Genomic DNA, 12,646 nt, shown 5'->3' with positions numbered 1-12,646 from the left:
GTTAAAGTAACGTATAACAAAAAAAGCTTTTTCAGGAACATTTTAAACTGTTTGCTTAGACGAGCTACATTATGAGCGTTCATATCTGGCATTCGTTTGAGAGCACTAAAAAAAAAATTGCATCCGTTTTGATATAAAGAATAACGAGGAAATGTCGAGATTTGCCAGACAAGAGAACAGACTTATTGTCTTTACTGTAAACAGATTGTGTTTAGATAAACCCCCCACTCTCCCAAAGTCATGTTCAAATTCAGTACATAACTTAATCAAAGACCTAAATTAAAACTCTGATTGAGTGAGTCTTTAAATGTGCTTCTTTTTGTCCTTTATCAGACATCTGGCAGAAGTTCTGGCCCTGCAGGCTGCCCAGAAAAGAGAAATTGAAGAACTATATAAGAAGATGGGAAAGGTCCCCCCTCCGGGCATCGTCTCTCCTGCTGCTATGTTGTCCAGCCGACAGCGCCGCCTCTCCAAAGGAAACGGTTTTCCTTCGTCTCGCAGGAACAGCCTTCAGCGACTGGAGATGTTACCGCTTCAAGGTAACAAAGAATATTCCCTTCTTTATTTATTATCATGTAAATATGCAACAGCTTCGAGTCTGAATGAGTTTTATAAGTCATGTACTGCTTTCCAAGGTATCATTAGGAGAAACTCTCTTGGAGGCAGCAGCAGTGGCTCGCAGGACAAACCTTTTAAAGGCGTCACTTTTGCCACAGACCTAAGTAGAATGGTGAGTCAGCACTTCCTTAACAAGCTTTTGATTATATGACAAATGAAACAAGGTGCAGGTATAAACAAGTTAAATTTAGCGATTGTTTGCACATTAATTAACATAAACACACAGGTGTAGCCATAAAAACGAATTCATGCCTTTATTTTAATGCCGTTTTTAAAACGCCATTAAATTCAAATTAAGAAAAAACTTCCAATTGAGATTCACATAAAAAATGTTTTTCCTCTGATGTCTCCTCAACATGAGAGTGAGCTGAAATGTAAACATGGTCCTCCAGTTGTTTGTTAATGTGAAAACAAGACAGCAAAAATATTATTGTTGATCCAATTTAGATTGTCCCAAGTCTAAACCAATAAAGCCTGAACCACCAAGAGTAATCGTTAGTCTCGTTGTCTTGACTCATTGGCCTCATATTTGTCACTAAACTTAAAAAAGCATCTTTCCATTAAATCCCTGGATCTAAAATATAGTCTGTATGCAAAAGATGGCCAAAGCTTCTGGGTCTGGAAAGTAAGGCCAATACTGAAGAGCCTTAAACTTGCATTATTTTTAATGGCCAGCAGGGGGCAACTCCTCCAGTTGCCTTCCCTTGATGTCTGACATCATGAAACACTCAATTACAAGTTTTGTGTCTTATTCAGTACAATATGATGTTCATTTTGTAAATTATAATACCACCCAGAGTCAGAATAGAGGATAAACCTGAGTTGCATCCATTAGTCGTTAGCCTACCAGTGTGCAGCGTCCATCGGTTTCTCAGATGGTTTTGAAAGCCAGCTTCCAAACGGAGCCTTCACTTGCTAATAGGTCATGACTGCAAAAACACTTAGCTTGAGGCTTCAATTACTAATGGGTGATGTCACAATTGCCACATGCATCTTTTATATGCAGTGTTTAGCTTAAACTGTTACATCCATTAAGTCAGCTAATGTGTTTTATCATCCAACTGTTACTGCTAACTGTTTCAACGCCTATAAAAACAGACTCAAAGACTTGGTCCAACAGATTGAGTTACATTTTCTGACCTGAATGTGTAGAGGAGGCCAAAATGTCAGGAGAGGTTTATACTCTGTAGACACCCTTTAACCATTGTCCTCCATACACAACAAAAAAAGCATTGTTCTAAATCGTATTCTTATATTTCACTTTTCTAGTAACAAACTCCAAGCCAAGCACGCCATTATCTGGACTACCTCATCTGAAGTGTGACTGCAGTGGTCAAACCTGTCCTGTAGGAGGATCGCTTTAACCCTGGCACACCTATCTGCAAACTGCTCCCTGTCCGCCCATGGCCACTTACCTCAAATGTATAGACACTCATCACCAGTGGAGCTGGATTTACACAGGAAGTGTAACCTCCAGATTTCAGCCCATTATCTCGACCTGGTGAACTTGTTGCAGCTGAAGCACAGAATAGCAGCCAAGTGACACGTTCGTGTCTGCTCTTTGTAAATAAACTGTCAGATCCCAACGGTTCGGACGTAACCACCTTCATTCCAGGCTGCCGCAGTGCTCTGCACAGTGTCACATCACGACATTATTTTTATCTTTTTGCCTGAACGCAGTCAAGCGGCGGTATGCCGTGCCGCAGCTGCCGAGTTGCAGCACTTTACCACGATTTTGACGCAGAACGACAACAGTTGCTGTTTTCCTGCTTGTCTGACTCGCTGCTGTTAACCTAGTCTGGAGCACAGAAATGTGAACAGTGAGACTGACACACACACACACACTGACAGCTATTACACACCTCACTCGCTGTAGTTTGGTAAAGATGTCTCAGCAGCTGCACAGTGAACATACTTTTTTTTTTTTTTTTTTTTTTTGCTAGAACTGTGATCAATGCCTTCCAGGGGCTTCATTCAGTTATTTGTTGTAGTCTTTATCTGGCTTCCTTTAGTGATTTGGACACCTATGTTTTCTCTAGACTCAGCTTGAAGACGTTTGACCGCAATTTTCAGATGTAGTGAAGGTGATTTTTTTTTTCTCCATTGGACAGCTGTGTAGTAAGATATCGTGTCCCAACAGGTGAGAAATGTTGTACGATTCTTCAGCAAAAGGCAAATTTAGTTTTAAACACATGGGCAGAAGTTCAGTTAAATGGTGCACAAGTGTAAAAATGTTACGCATCACTTTCAAAATCTGGTAGCTGGTTTTAAAAAAGGGGGGAAAGGATGGTGAGAAAATCCACCTAGACTTTATACTACTGAATTCCTGTTAACTGTACATGTGTATATAACGGAATTCATTTATAGATCATGTTTACAATTTAGGAGCAAATTAAATACTTCATCTATCTTAATCCTTTCTCAAACAAAAGTCTGATTGTTGCTTATTCCAGAGATCAAGCACATTGTGCACTTTAAGTCCACTTGTAGTTCTCAGTCATTTAACACAGTTGTGTGTAAAACTATTCACTCAAGCGAGAGCTAACGAGTTTTCCTGTCATTTTTCCCCCCATAGATGATAATCTCCCGTTTCATGTTTGATCACAGACGTGATGATCTACCCACCCATGGTTTTAAACAATGTCTATTTTTGTGGGGTGTAGAGGAATCAGTCAAAGCTGTGAATCTGTAGCTGTTGCCTTAAAATATTCCCATCACACACTGAATTTCTTGGCACCTAAACTCCCAAACCTTAATATATTCAAGGAAATAAAGTTTCTAGTTCAGATTTATTTGAATGTAAATATATAATTGTATTGCTTCCTGAAGCTGCTGTCCTGCCATGCTGAATCTGTGCCTTTCCCTAACAATGTCTTATTTGCTCTTGAGATTTGGTGGCTAGATCCAACTCCATATATTAAATTTTGATGAAAATAAATGCGATCCTAAGTATTACGGTGTCTTGTGTCATGTTTACTGCTTTCTGTCTCGTTCTTAAATAAATGGTAATACAGAGACATAGCTGTTAAGCAATCTAATACATGAGGCTTTTATTTCATAAATCAAAACTTTATTAGCATAAATAATGTTATTTTTGCAGTGTCACTGGCATTCTCTATTGTTGAAGGCCACTGTAGATTTTTAAGTCATTAGCTGACTGATATTTTTTTATATTCCCTTTATTTTAATCATTGCTGGAAACATCAGGTAAAGGGTGCCGATTGTGCTACAGGGTAGCTTCTAAGGTCATGATCAAGTCAGCGGATTGGTCCTTACCACTGACAGGAAACTTCTTCAAAACTACACCGCACTTAGTTTTAAGTCAGCCACACAATTGCCTTCAAATCAAGACCAAGTCCAGCTGTCTCAACATTACAAAAAAGAACACAGCAGCCATGGAATATGATCAGTGGCATCATGAGTCCTCCTCCTCGTTAAGTGCAGGACAGAAATAAAGTCCAACAACAAGCAGATGACACTTAAATCTCAGTTGGCACCGGTTTTTGGTCCCTGCATTCTCACATGCTTGGCCTCCTCATCGATCTCATCCATGATCCGCTCCTGGGAGACTGAGTAAAATGTGTAGCCGTCTAATTTGGAAGCAAGTGGTTAAGAGAAATATTTGAAAGCATGAAAACAAAACAAATTTACCGAAAAAACTAAGTACATCCCATGATTAAGTAAGATAACTTCATTGTCCTATTGGATGACCCAATTCTGAAGAAGAATTACCTGTTGGGACAGATGGCCTCAGATTTGACACTAGAATACTTATACAGGGGAGTTCATGATAAACTCAATGATTGCAAGGTGTCCGGATCCTATGGTTGCAAAACAAGTCCAAATCATCACACCTCCACTGTGCTTGACAGCAAGGTGTTTGTACTCATATGCTGTGCATTACGGTCAATCCACGTTGGTCTCGTCTGTCCAAGAAGTCATATGGTTTGTTCAGAAGCAACTTTGCAAACTTATCAAGTGCATTTGATTAGCAGCACCTGGCTGCTACTGACGCGCTTAACTGCCATAAGAGTGGATGAAATTTTCAGATTTCGACATCTGTCATTCAAAATGCCAGTGATGCGTTCAGGAAACACGTTTATCCCAAAACACAAGAGGAAATATCATTGCTTTCAGTTAATGGATTTCATTGATCAACAGAATAATAAATTCCTTCAAACGAGGTGCTCCGGAGGCCAGTTTTCGCAGCCAGTTTCAGGGTTGGTTAAATTACCAACCCTGAAACTCTTAATGAGTTCTCTTTTAAACGCAACAACACTGATGTTTACCTTTGGCAGTACACTTAAATCGTTTTACACCTACCTGAGCTAGCTGTCACGTTAGCATTCAATGAAACTGACAGCTATTACTCTAACTTAAGTAAGCCGATACATTTGCGTCTGTCTTAATACTTGGTAAACGAGCTTAACCTAACTCCTAAACAGAGGACACAGCTTAACGTTAGCATGCTACGCTAACGTTACATAGTTCACCTTGCGTTGACGTTTGACAAGGATACAAATTCCCAACACGAGCGCACCGATAGCGAGTCCCGTCACCACGTTTCGTGTCCGCAGCTTCGACGTTCTCCTCTTCCACTGTTCCAGTTCCACCTGTCTGATAAAATGCATTTGATCTTGAGAAAGACCCTCTTTGGTTGGGTCTATCCTGGCTGCGTATGGAGCGTTGGCTTTCTGAGGCGGCGTTTTGTCGGCCATATCTGCACTTCGTGAGGTTAGCACGGCGCTTTCACGATTGTTACACGCGCCGCTGCGTTCTAAACACTCTGCTCTGTCAAAGCGCGCTGCGTGTGTCCTATCCGGGTGTTATCAGATCTGCGCTGAGAGGAACCGCCAAGAAAACAACGTGTGCAACTTACAAATGAGTCGCAGAGGTAGTTTTTGGTTCCTGTTAGAAGACGGTCCTACGGGGGAAACATGCGGGAATAGCGCCATCTTTTGGAAAATATAAGACGCAGGTTATTTATTTATGGGTGTCTAGTTTTGAAAAAGTAAATAAACTTAAGAGTAGTCTGTCACATAAATGTAGCTGTCTGTCGTGCTCAGAGTAAGTTACTGAAGTTAAAATGGCGAAAAGATTATTTTTTTCTCCAAGTAAAAGTAACGCAGCAGGTGTAAAATTCAGGAAGGCCTCTTTTGACCTACTGACTGATTTTCTTGTAAATCTGGACAAAAGAAACAAAGATAACCTCCTGAGTTCAACGAAATATTGCGGGAATTTCAAAAATAAGAGAGTCATTGGTGAGTATTGCTCCGTTTTATTATTTTGTAGAAAACATTTGTTTGTCTTTTATTCGTAACGGTAATTTAAAAAAAAAATATCGCAAGATTTTCAGCTGGAATCACGTGAATAACCGTTTTTCTTTCCGTTATTGCTAACTGAAATTTATCAATGAGCCAAGTAGAACTTGTTTTATTATTATGTATTTCTTTGTTTTTATTTGGATTTTTTAAACCTTCCTCCAGATGTCTGAGATTTTATTTTTATTTTTTTACTTTTAGATGTGGTTGTTTTGTGTTTGCCGTTTTTTGTAGATTTTTTTAATGCTCACTATTATAGAGTTTTATTTGTTTGTTTTGTTTCTCAACATGCCTCACATATTGTTCTTTTATATTTTTTGTATGTTGTTTTCTCCTTTCCTTTTTCATTACTTTAGTTTTTGTTATTTTATTTGTAAGTCGTTTTTCTTGTTGTTGTTGTTTTGTAATGGTGGGGGAAGTTCAGAATCTGACATTATCAGATCTGCTTTGAGAGGATATAGTACACAAATTTGGGGTATATGAAGTATGCTATGTACTTCATATATCCCAAATTTGAGAATTTTCAGTGATTAAAAACCACCAGGTCATTACATACCCTATAAAATAACTTAAGTGAAATCATATAACAAAATAAAACATAATAAGCCAGAACAAGTGAGTTCAATAAGAAATAATAAAATATGATAATTATAATAAATAAAGAAAATAACTCAAACAACTCAAATGTTAAAAATCAAATTAAGTTAAAATCTTAATACATTGAAATAATGTGACAAGAAAGAACATTTTAATTAAATGCTATTTTTGAAGCTGGGAAAAAAAAGTTTTAAAAAAAGTTCAGTAAATTCAATAAAGCAGGGGTTTCAAACTCCAGGCCTCAAGTGCCAGTGTGCTGCAGGTTTTAGATCTCACCCTGGGTCAACACACCTGAATCAAATGATTAGTTCATTACCAGGTCTCTGGAGAACTTCAAGACATGTTGAGGAGGTAATTTAGTCGTTTAAATCAGCTGTGTTGGATCAAGGACACATCTAAAACCTCCAAGACACCGGCACATAAGGCCTGGAGTTGGACACCCCTGCAATGAAGCAAAATAAAACAGAAAAAAAATGCTTACTAAAGTCATTTAAAAGAAAAGGCACAGCAGAAGTATTATACCATGAAATATACTGCTAGCATAAGAGAGAACAGCTGGCTCTCTGCTAGACAGATGTGTTGTAAAGAGCCACAATACAAACACAACACTTTGTGAGGCCAACTGTCTTTTTATAGTCTTGTAAATGCCCAATAAACAAGTGCTAAAGCAAACTGAGGCTGGCTTCAATGACAAACTTGTCCAAACTGTCAAAAACTAAACTAAAATCATTATGTATGTTTGGATTACTTTTATTTAGTATTCTAAGTAAAACATCTTTGGTTATGAAAAATAAATTAATTTATTAATTAAACTAAATCAGGTTTTTTAACATGTTTTTACTCCTATAGCTGTTCATTTAGTTTTACTTAACTGTAGTGACCTTGTTCAGATAAAATAATGTTAAAAAATAGTCCAGATGAAAATAATGCAGACTTAAAGTAAAACTGCAGCATATCATCCATGGTAGATAACCTACTATAAACCACTACTGTGTACACACCAGACTTACAGCAGAGTGTCTTTTGTGTATTTCAAGCCTTTGGGGTGAAGTCTGTCTTTTGTCAGCAGGTAGTGACTAAGCTGTATAGGACTACCTCTGAATGGCCCACTAAGCCTCATTGCACCCTGTAATCACTCTGAAGTCTTTCATACATCTGGATCTGTGAACCCTGTCATTATGGAGGTCGATTCACAATATAAACTCCTTGAGGCAGCTGAGTTTACCAGCTAGGAGCATCTCCGCAGACAAATCCTGTGAGAGAGGATGAGGAGGAGCAATGGAAAACAGTGATAATAACTTTTAATGAATCCATATGCTTCCTTGTAGCCCACAAATCAGCTAAAATACCGTTTATATGGCTAGATTTATGGGAACAGCCTTGTGAGGAGTGCTTATCAGTGTTGGTTTCACCTGTTATTGTCAAATGTTGCAGAGATGAGGGCCTAAATGTAAAGTCTCAAGGAGGCAAAGGGAAACTTAAAGCAAGCCATTTATTGAGTTGCTTTAAATTCAAAAGATGCAGTTCAAAAGGAAAACTGAAAACTAACCTGCTAAAACCTTAAATCTAAAAACACACTAAGGCTGGAAAGCAGGTAGAGAAATGTGAGCAGACACTCTGACTGTATATACACAGGCAGGCAATTTGGAAAGGTAGAGACAGCTGGGGAGAAAGACACAGCTGAATTAAATCACAGAGTACAAGAAAAGGGGATGTTAAATTAAAACAGAAGGTGGGATGGCTTAATAGCATAAAACACAAATACATAATACACAGAGGATGCAGAGAAGTTAATAATAACTTCCAAATTATATTTTTAAAATGATGAAATGCAAGGTTTGAAACAGAGATACAAAAAATGGACAGTTTATTTCTAAAACTTGTCATGTTTGAGTCATAATACCTCAAATACCTTTACATGTACATGTAATGAATGTGGAAATTGTACTTTTTTTTTCTTAAGAAAGCTTAGCTTGTTGTGTGAATGAACTGTCTATAATTTTAAGACTAAAGGAAATGGAAACATTTGGAGATTTTTTTAAGGTTTATTTATCTCACGGGTTATGTAACTTGTAGTGGTCCAGCCCACGTGAAATCAAATTGGGCTCTATGTGGCCTATGAAGTAAAATGACCTTCAAACTATTCCCTTACTTATTCTATTTCTTATTCTATTTCTAAGAATAAGGACCCCACCCATCCTAAACTCATTTTGGACACTTCTATCCATAACCTTATTCTTTTGTTATCTATCCAGATCTAATGAACTTATGCAAGGGCTGGAATGTGGATTAAAGCTAGAACTATTTTCCACATCTTCAAACTGTATCTGCAAAAACTGGCACCCAAATGTGCATGATGCCAGGTTTATGCTGGTGCCAGCGTGACAGGATGTGAACATTGATGCTTCCCCCCTCAGCTGGATGCTTCTTTTACTCGTCTGATTTAGATCTGAGAAGAAAATAGTTCCTCTATGCAACTCCACACAGCCACAGACCATACAAAGGATAGTAATAATAATGTGTTAGTCCCCGTAGGGAAATTACTCCTCTGCATTTAACCCATTCACCCAGTGAGGCAGTGGGCAGCCACCAGTGCAGCGCCCGGGGAGCAGTGTGTAGGGACAGTACTTTGCTCAGGGGTACCTCAGCGTAGCTGTTCAGTGGATTCAAACCCCTAACCTTCCAATCATGGGGCAACCACTTTACCTACTGAGCTATCCCTGCCCCTTTTTCCTTTTCTTTTTTTTTCTTTTTTAAATAATAATAGACATAGCTTTGTAGGATTAAAAAAAGTGTGGCCAACCCAGAATTCCTCTAAACCTGCAAATTTAAATATCCATAACAATTTCTCCAGCTCCAAAAAGACTTTCAGTCCTATAGTTGTTTATGGGGAAAGAGCTCTGATCTCTGTAAATAACTTCCTGAGGACTTTATGGGCTAAACCACTAGGTAGACGTCTCTGCAGCTAAGATATCTTAAACTGGTGAACTCACATCAAACTAGTATAGATTTCTAAACACCACTACAGGTCAGAGGAAACATTGGTACATTTGAATTTGGGGTTAAGTGTCCCTTTAATAAACACATGACGTTGCTTCTAAATTATTTTGAATGTTTTATGTTTTGCTCTTGTGCCTTCCTCTCCTGTGTTACTCAGAGTACATCTTACTGATAACTAAAGAACTGAGACTGGATCCACTGGTTGGTTACCACGCTGTTGAATTACTTCAAAGGTATGATTGAGCAGCACATGTAACTTTCCCTGTTGGTTACACCCTGTGTATTACTGGTTTTAGTTAGCATACTGTCACTTATAATAATAATTATAATCATTATCTTTGCCAGGTTCATGGTCAAATACATTGAAGATTTCATAACCGCACCCACACCTAAAGGTGCAACTTCTAATCGTCTGAGAAGTTATGAGGATGCTGTTTATAACAAACTGAAGGACAAATTCCCGCTGATCATCTTCTCCTGTGTTCAGCTTGCGAACAAACTGTCTCTGCACAGTCATGCAAGTTCTGCCTTGCCAATGATTACTTATGTCAGTTACCCTGAGATCGCAAATAGAATAATCTTGCATAATTCTTCCACACCTTTTGCAGATGATTGACAACAATACTGCTGTACACTTTCTACACTCAGTCGACTGCACTGTATCCAAACAGGCTCTCCTGGAATCAGAGCTGATGGTCTTGAAAGGGCTTAAATTCAGACTAAATGTCCTCAACCCACTGACTTATGTGGAAATACTTCTGGAAGTTCTCGGTAAGGGTCCATGTATGCACAGAAAAGTTTATTACATATTATAAATATTAATGTCAGTGCTTTGAGATGATTACATAAACTCTTGTAGGACACAATGAGCCATCAGTCCCTATGAAGCATCTTTATCACTACTGCCACCATGTTCTCCAGTTTATCAGCCTGGAGAGGACTGCCATCTATGAAACCTTGTTAATGACAACCACTGAGCGTGTCAGCCCATCCAGGGAACAGAGGTATTAGATTTGGCTTTAAGAAAATATTTCTGATAGATGGTAGAATGGACATGCAGCTTTGGAGAACATTCAAAGGTCAGATGGTCCAATCACTTTTCTGTGACCTTGATGGGAAATGTCATGAGATCCATTAAAGATCTGAAGAATTCATAAGGACACAGGGAAAGAGAACCACAACGAACCTCAGAGAATCTGACTGCACTTGCATTAGCTGTTTAATAATGTGGTTTTTGATGTTAAGACAGCAATGTGCTGAAATCTGACTACAAAAGATTCATCCTATATAATTTGCCCTTTTCACTGTCCTTATAATACTGTTTTATACAGCTCATAATAGAGAAACTGTGAAAATATGACTTCATTACTGAAGTTATAAATTTAAATAAAAAGGAATAAATGGCCTATAAAGTGAAATGAAATGTTTGTTACCCTGAGATTACTTTCTCAGCCCATCAGCTCATATTTCCAGATCCAGTGTAATTCCTGCCTATATTAAGGCTTTCTCTGACTGAAGTTAAAAAAAATTTATCCCAATCATAAAGGTTGGCAATACAGCAGCAATTAAACTGAGGACATAACTGACTGAGTTAGCAAACTGAATTACAATAAACCTTAAATAGCTCATGATCTTGATTTAAAGACCTGTTTCCTTTTTTTTTAACCTTCTTCAAAACTTAGCAGGTTATGGCACAAAGTTGAACGTACAATTAAACAACATTTACATGATCTGCATTACTTACATCATTCATATTGATCCTTTGGTCTGATGATGTATTGCTGTGAATTATGGGACAGCTTTATCTTCTTTCCTTTCATAAAGCTTGGTCTGGTGTATTCTCTGCTGAAGGAGGTAATACAGGAAGCCCTGAAGCGCCATTCTTTAGTATTTAGAGAATTCGACCAGCTCTTTTTTTGGTTGTCACACAGATACTTCAGTGTCACTTCACTTAATTCAAAAACCTACAGCTTGTCAGGCCAACTAGTGTTCATAATAATTTAGGATGATGCGGTACAGTACACACTGGACAGGTCAGCAATCTGTTGCAGGGCTAACGCAGAGAAACAGCCAACCATCACGCTCACATTCACACCTACAGTCAATTTAAAAATACCCATTAACCTAACCCCATGTATGTGTCTGGACTGTGGAGGAAGCCAGAGTACTTGGAAAAACCCACACAGACACAGGGAGAACATGCAGACTCCACACAGAGGCCCCAGGCTGGATCTGAACCCTTCTTGTTCTCTTGCTTGCAAGTAAAAACAAAAACAAAACCCCAACATTTTTTGCCATCCACCTCAAAATCTCAGGTTACTTTCTGAAAATTTCAATTGAGTTCAACTTAGTGATTTTCTCTCAAGTTTGAGTTATTTACCTGAAATTTTGAGACTATGTTTTCTAAACTGTGTAATCTATTTTTTTAAACAATGCTGGGAGTGAAAAAAAATATTTGTAATTAATCAACTAAAGCTGAAAGCTGAAAGACTTTTAATGCCACAACAGACTGATGTCAGTATAGAAAATTACCCATCCACTATTTTTGATTTTGTGTGATTTAATATGTCATCAATCATTTGTGAAAACCAGGGAACAATTTGTACCAGTGACTGAAGACTGCATGCTTCTGGGTGTTGGTGTCATCGCTGTGGCTGCATTCATCCTCAGAAAGTGGGAACAGGTAAAGTAAAATTTCTTTTTTTATATTACACCTGCAACAGAAATTGTTGTCACTGTAAAGGTTCAGATAACCTTTTTAAGTAACCTACTTGATTTCAATTAAATTAAATCTGAATCTAATCGAACTGTGTTTAACTGTAGGTAGTTGGAGAACTGAGCCACATCACAAGAATCTCAAAGAGAAGCATCACTGATTTTGCTCACGCGACTTTGGTGCACATTGTTGGCATCAGCTCCAGTGTCACTCCACTCTCATGACTGGCATGAGAAGAAAAAAATCTGTGTGCTGCAATAAAATGCCACCTAAACAAATAAAAAAATCACTAAAGATTGGCGATGTTGCCAAAGTGTTAGAAAAACTGTTAACTGTTCATTCTGTGAAGCCAAATAAATAAAAAGAGATTAGAGCTGTGGAAATACAATTGATT

At 38.1% G+C, this 12,646-nt stretch overlaps 3 protein-coding genes across 5 annotated transcripts in view; 2 read left to right on the top strand and 1 right to left on the bottom strand.

Moving 5' to 3' along the window:
- The window catches only part of wnk4a (WNK lysine deficient protein kinase 4a), a 50,082-nt gene extending 46,512 nt beyond the window's left edge, over window positions 1–3,570 (top strand). For both annotated transcript variants that reach the window (XM_086304226.1, XM_086304225.1), the window contains 3 exons: window positions 334–539; window positions 636–730; window positions 1,888–3,570. In XM_086304226.1, the coding sequence (XP_086160352.1) occupies window positions 334–539; window positions 636–730; window positions 1,888–1,890 (304 nt within the window). In that variant the 3' untranslated portion in view covers window positions 1,891–3,570. The remainder of the gene's footprint in view (window positions 1–333; window positions 540–635; window positions 731–1,887) is intronic.
- A 71-nt stretch (window positions 3,571–3,641) lies between these two features.
- On the bottom strand, window positions 3,642–5,579 carry coa3a (cytochrome C oxidase assembly factor 3a). Its single transcript, XM_086304230.1, has 2 exons — window positions 5,138–5,579; window positions 3,642–4,208 (listed from the first exon to the last, which is right to left on the bottom strand). The coding sequence occupies exons 1-2, from the start codon at window positions 5,334–5,336 to the stop codon at window positions 4,105–4,107; spliced, it is 303 nt and encodes a 100-aa protein (XP_086160356.1). The 5' UTR covers window positions 5,337–5,579; the 3' UTR covers window positions 3,642–4,104.
- On the top strand, window positions 5,155–12,640 carry cntd1 (cyclin N-terminal domain containing 1). 2 transcript variants are annotated; one of them, XM_086304229.1, is made up of 7 exons: window positions 5,155–5,879; window positions 9,694–9,769; window positions 9,882–10,083; window positions 10,208–10,307; window positions 10,396–10,540; window positions 12,129–12,219; window positions 12,360–12,640. In XM_086304229.1, exons 1-7 carry the CDS (start codon window positions 5,705–5,707, stop codon window positions 12,474–12,476), a joined length of 906 nt encoding a protein of 301 aa, XP_086160355.1. In that variant the 5' UTR covers window positions 5,155–5,704; the 3' UTR covers window positions 12,477–12,640. The 2 variants fall into 2 exon arrangements, with proteins under 2 accessions (XP_086160355.1, XP_086160354.1); XM_086304228.1 differs by having other exon boundaries at window positions 5,161–5,879; window positions 9,882–10,053; window positions 10,145–10,307.
- Window positions 12,641–12,646: the final 6 nt, after the last annotated feature.

The sequence above is a fragment of the Aulonocara sp. 'chitande type north' Nkhata Bay genome, linkage group LG8 (assembly GCF_057382095.1).
Source record: "Aulonocara sp. 'chitande type north' Nkhata Bay isolate Kocher_YH1m ecotype deep benthic linkage group LG8, A_spYH_male_GT1.1, whole genome shotgun sequence".
Lineage (NCBI taxonomy): Eukaryota > Metazoa > Chordata > Actinopteri > Cichliformes > Cichlidae > Aulonocara > Aulonocara sp. 'chitande type north' Nkhata Bay.
This window is presented reverse-complemented; position numbering and strand designations above follow the sequence as displayed.

Excerpts from the sequence above, each read along its gene's own strand:
- cntd1 (XM_086304228.1), top strand. The coding sequence starts at position 5,705 with ATGGCGAAAAGATTATTTTTTTCTCCAAGTAAAAGTAACGCAGCAGGT. Across the intron at positions 10,541-12,128 it reads AGCCCATCCAGGGAACAGAG|GGAACAATTTGTACCAGTGA; the intron begins GTATTAGATTTG and ends TGTGAAAACCAG. Across the intron at positions 12,220-12,359 it reads TCCTCAGAAAGTGGGAACAG|GTAGTTGGAGAACTGAGCCA; the intron begins GTAAAGTAAAAT and ends GTTTAACTGTAG.
- coa3a (XM_086304230.1), bottom strand. The coding sequence starts at position 5,336 with ATGGCCGACAAAACGCCGCCTCAGAAAGCCAACGCTCCATACGCAGCC. Across the intron at positions 4,209-5,137 it reads TGCGCTCGTGTTGGGAATTT|ACGGCTACACATTTTACTCA; the intron begins GTATCCTTGTCA and ends CTTCCAAATTAG.